General features: G+C 37.1%; 1 protein-coding gene across 1 annotated transcript in view; it reads right to left on the minus strand.

The window, feature by feature from the left end:
- The window catches only part of MAP3K5 (mitogen-activated protein kinase kinase kinase 5), a 69,708-nt gene that overhangs the window by 16,976 nt on the left and 47,269 nt on the right, over positions 1-5,463 (minus strand). Inside the window, exons 15-19 of the mRNA XM_031056242.1 lie at positions 4,354-4,481; positions 3,271-3,407; positions 2,560-2,665; positions 1,432-1,589; positions 776-953 (exon numbers count right to left, since the gene is read on the minus strand). Of these exons, the coding sequence (XP_030912102.1) occupies positions 776-953; positions 1,432-1,589; positions 2,560-2,665; positions 3,271-3,407; positions 4,354-4,481 (707 nt within the window). The remainder of the gene's footprint in view (positions 1-775; positions 954-1,431; positions 1,590-2,559; positions 2,666-3,270; positions 3,408-4,353; positions 4,482-5,463) is intronic.

Raw genomic sequence — 5,463 nt, forward strand, 5'->3', positions numbered from 1 at the left:
TGAAATTAACTGAGAAAAATCTAAAGGGTAACTTCCCATTTTTATGGATTATCTCAATTCTCCTGGCTGCAGTCTCCAAAAGTGTAATTTATTGCAATTTAATTTTATTCTGATGGGGTGGAAACCACAGTAAAAGTGATCATCAACTATCATCTCTTTACCTGATATTTTTCTTTCTTTAAGTATCATGCTAAAAAATATACAGAAGGTATTTTCCCAAGTGTATATCTACACACAATAGAATATGTTATTACTGCTCTCAAAACTCCTTTGCTACTTTCCATAATTTAGAACACTACAGGAAATGAACATTTCCTGAAATGAAATTTCATGAAACAAAAATAATGCAGTGTATGCACATTTGCTATGGGACAAAGATTAATTCTGCTTATCTAGAAAACTCCACTGAGATTCAATAGCATGTTCTAACCTTACAGAAAATATACTCTATGTAAATATTCTTTCAATGAAAACGTATGCAAATTTAAAAGAGGGAAAAAATGAAACAAAAATGCAACAACCATAAAAACTGCACAAAATCACAGACATTTAAAAATACTGGAAATATTTCTATAAATTGACTTCTGTGACAACATGGTAACAGAATTCTGCTACAACAGCATTTCTGCAGTAAGTTGCTGGTAGAGAAGGCCACATATGAGCATTCACATGGGATAGAGATCTGTTGTTTTCACCTTAAAGACTAAATCAGCAGTTCCAGGAAGCAGTACCATGGGCAAGAGGAAACTTCCAGATTGAATTTAGCAATGCTTACCTGAGAGCTTTGAAGGAGACTTTCTTTTCTTGCTTGAAACCTTCAAGAATTCATCTATAAGTAGCTCATGAGCAAAAGCTCGTTTATCAGGATCTGGTTCAAAGCAACGCAATATGAAAGCCTTGGCTTCTGCAGACATGGATTCAGGAATTTCTGGGTGTATTTTAAACATCCCCACCTGAGACAAATAAAGGGAGAAACAATGGCCTGAAGTGTTCTTCCTCCAAACACTAAACAACATCAAAAAACTGTTTAGATAGTAGAAGTGGTATATCATTCTCAGGTTTTAATATTAACTTTATACAACTAGTTTATTAATTCAGAGAAAAAACCCCAAACTATTATAAACTGCATAAGCAATTGCATTTAAAAACCTCCACAGCTGCAAGTAGAGGCCCTTCACAAAGCAGAAAACTGTTTCTTTTTCTCTGTTTGGTGTTCTTTCTTAACACCCAGGCTGCTGAAAAGCTGCTATCTCTCTACTAATCTATTCAAAAATACACAGCACTCCCTCTCAGGTGAATCAGATTATTGTTCTTAACAGAATCCAAGCACTTCCTTTATCTCCCTTTCTTGCAACCTTTAATTCTCCAAAACAGTCATCAGATTTCCTATGTTTAGAAATATGACTCAGCTGTACAAAGAAGATATCTGACCTTAAACATGGCTGCTTGTGGTTCTCCCAGTTCATAAAATGGGGGTTTCCCTGTAGCCATCTCAATGATTGTGCATCCCAAAGACCAGATGTCTGCAGCCTTCCCATAGCCACGTGGCCCTTTGTCTATGATCTCTGGTGCCATATACTGGAGGGTACCTGTATAAAACATAGTCTTTTTTGTATACTTAGGTGTAATAATGCTGCAAATAGATAGCTAAAAGAAAAGAGGAGCAAAATGACTGAGAAGTGAGCAATATCAGAAGAGTTAAAAAATCTCCTTTTATTATTCAAAATTCAAAAATTTTCACATGCATTCTATATAAAATTCAAAATACTGCTCAAGATATTACTTGTGCTAAAAGCATTTGGTATCATCTACTGATCTGGAGATCGCTTTTCAATGTCAACGACAACTGCTAAATGTTTCAATGAGCTTTGGATCAGAGATAGCTTTCTTTTTTTTTTTATATCTGAAGATTAAAATACAGGAAAGCACTCTGAATTGTACCCAGAGAGGAAAAGGAAGAGAAACCTGAAATCTTAACCTAAAAGAGTAGGTGAAATGAACATTTTCTTCTGAAGTAAGGGAATTAATGTGACACATCATCCTGCACTCTGTTCCTTTTTCAGAAGCAATGGAAGAGCAAAGGATGGAATTAAAGTAACAGCCGCTTCTCATTTTGCATAACTATTTAATGCAGTGTCACTGCATGATTTAACACTCAAATCAAATTATCAAGCAGAAGGAGGAGCAACTGAATGACAGGTTCTGCAGATACGCAATTCTGGAGATGAAGTCAGAATGTCCAAGCCAATCATGAAAGAAAAAGATCAGCAAGATGAAAAAGCTTCACACACAAAGGAGACAGACTCAAATAAAGTACAGGAGAGACACAGCTCTTCTGTTGTAGAGGACTTTGATATCACAAGTGGAACATCCAAAACAGCACTCTCTTTGAACAGTGCATACAAGTACAGGATGTAGCTTAAGATTATATATCCGAAAGTTATTCTTCCAGTAACCTTTCATACTGATTTGAAGTCAATGAAAGTTCAGCATCTGTGGATTCTGATCCTACATACACAGTTCGAGTGAGGATAAGAAAAATCTCCCCTGGGAACATACCAGTGAAGGTTTCAGTACAAGGATTGATTCCTGCAAGTCTCTTTGAAGTTCCAAAGTCCGAAATCTTTAACACTCCACTGTATGTGTTGATAAGCACGTTATCACCCTGAGGAAAAGAACATGCAGAGCAGTTATTTTTCTCTGCAGACCCTTTATCTAAGACTTTTTGCATAACCCGTTTCTACAATGCACTCTTTACTAAGTAAGTGACTTCTTAAGAGAGGAGATGAAAGATAAATCAATAGTGTTCCTGCCGTATGCAATCCCATTAACAAAACCTTCATCTCAGAGTGAATTTCCCCTCTTACCAGAAGTTAAAGATTACTAAAAGAGGGAAAAAGGCTTTTTTTAAAAAAACAAGCCAAGCACTTTTTCATCTGCAATCTCCTTGGAAAAGAACTTGCTAATTATACCATCCACAATCTTCTTCACTTCAATCAGATTTTATGAAAGTTCAGTCATGTCTTTGAAACCACAAAACAAAGTATCTACTTTGTCACATATTAGGTTGCTATATGTGAATTTTCCTAAAATAAAAAAACCACAAACATATTTTGTTGGTGCAAATTGAAATCAACGATGGTTCACCTATGTAACCCATGGTTCAAAATAGCAGAGAGCTTTCAGAAAAAAAGGTTTTAAATTACAGGATAAATAAATGGTTATGCAGCTACATAACACTGTCAGGCTTAACTCTCTGCAAATCCTTACCTTTATGTCTCGATGCACTATTTGATTATCATGGAGGTATTTTAATCCTTCAAGAATCTGCTTGGTGTAAAAGCCAATTGTCTGCTCATTATTTTTTAATGGTCCCCATTTTGATCGTAGAAGAGCAGAAAGACTGCCTGTAATTTTGGAGAGGAAAAAGTGAAAATAAAAATCGAATTAAATTCTGCTTTCTCCCCCAAAGGAAAAAAGTAACAACAAGCATCAATCCCAGTCCAAGTGTAGGCATCTCATCTATAACCAAAGTCCTCTCTACTCAAATGCTTTCTTGCATCACCACTGGCCTGTGTAATTGAAGAGAGAGTCTCAGTATGTCCTGGGCAGTTTGCAAAGAACTGAAGCCCATGGGAAGGACTTGCATTGGAGAAGCTCATGGAGGATTGTCTCTCTTGGAAGGGACCCCATCTGTGCTGCAGCAGGCAAAGAAGTGAGAAGTCCTCCCCTTGAGGAGGAAGGAGTGACAATTTCCATGAACCAACCACTTTCCCCATCCCCCTGCACCACAGGTAGGAGAAGGGAGTGAAAATCCTAAGTGAATCTAAGCCCAGAAAGAAGGGAGGGGTAGGGGGAACATGTTTCTAAGATTTGGCTGTATTTCTCATTACCCTACTCTGATTGGGTTGACAATGAAATAAATGAGTCTCCCCAAGTCAAGTCCATTTTGCCTGTGAGGGTAACTGATGAGTGATCTCTCCCTGCCCTTATCATGACCCACAAGCCTTGGGTTGCATTTTCTCTCCCCTATCCAGCTGAGGAGCAGAGTGACAGAGTGGCTTTTGTGGGCACCTGGGATCCAGCCAAGGTCAGTCCATCACTGATCTGTAGGTAAATGGAGCTCACCTGCTATAGCAATGATCTGAGATTTTTTTGGTAGCACACCATATCTAACTACTCAAACCGTTTGAAGACACAGTTTTCCCTATTGATTTCAGAAAGAGACACTGTAGAATATTACACCTGTATGAAATATGTCTCATGGCCCTATTATATGTTTTTATACTTTTAAAATGCTAAAAAAATGAACAAAACTATCACCCACCAAACCAGTCTTCCCCCAAAACTTACCACCTGGCACTTGTTCCATGAATATTTTGATGAAGCCATTCTCACTAAGAGAACCTAAATACTGGACAATGTTCTTATGTTTGAGATGCTTATGCAAAGCTATTTCTTCATGCAGAGGTTGGGAGTATCTGAAAAGAAAAGAAGCAGTTTATTCTTCATCTCAGTGAAGAAAGCCTTAAAACAGCTTACATTGAAAATAAGTATTTGTTAAATGAATTTAGCAACACTGGTTGAGACCAGCATATACTAAAATATTATGTGATCAAATGTAAATACAAATAACATATACAAAAAATATATAATATTGTATATTCATATACACAAAATGTTACAAACATACATAGGGTGAGGAAAAAAAATTCTGAAAAATAAACTCCACTCCACTCTAACTCCAAGAGAATAAACAGTTGTGCAAGTGGTTGGATTCATATTGTTGCCAAAGTGAACTAGTAAACTAAAAAGCCAGTGTATAAATAAAAACAGTTCAATAATGAAAATTAATCACCATTTAAATTTTAAATTAGAAGCCTTTGCTGAAGGCTAGATGATGTAACAGAGTAAGAACACAGAAATAATTAATGGAGAGATATTTAAAAGAACAGATAAAACAATTTCACCAAATTAAATTTAATCCAAGGTGAAGTATTTTTAAGAGATATGCTTTTCAACAGCCTTTTTGGTAAGAAAGTTTCTGGAGTCAGGATCTGTCTCCAGTGTTGAACAGCACCAGAGCTCAGAGCTGATGTGCTGAGCTGATGTATTAGGTCCATCCTGACACTCTTCCTCACTTAGGCCCGCCCTAACGCTTCCCTTGGAGGTGGGTCAGCTGCCAGATTTTGTGTATTTTCTGTGTATTTCTGGCAAAATGTAGACAATATGCTGACAGTCTGGTAGCTATCTTCTCTAAAGCACTAACATCTGTGGCAACACTTTCAGGGTAGCTGAAAGAGATGAAGGACACTGACCTACTTCTGTCAGTCCAAATGTGAAAAGTAGTTGCAGCACTTGCAATTGAGGTTGTTATGGGAAAAGTACCTGTGACTTCCACTCCCTTTTATCACCTCTCCCTCAAAGAGCATCAAGCTACTAGTGAAGGTTGAACTCTTAATA

The sequence above is a fragment of the Geospiza fortis genome, unplaced genomic scaffold, assembly GCF_000277835.1.
Source record: "Geospiza fortis unplaced genomic scaffold, GeoFor_1.0 scaffold162, whole genome shotgun sequence".
NCBI classification, from domain to species: domain Eukaryota; kingdom Metazoa; phylum Chordata; class Aves; order Passeriformes; family Thraupidae; genus Geospiza; species Geospiza fortis.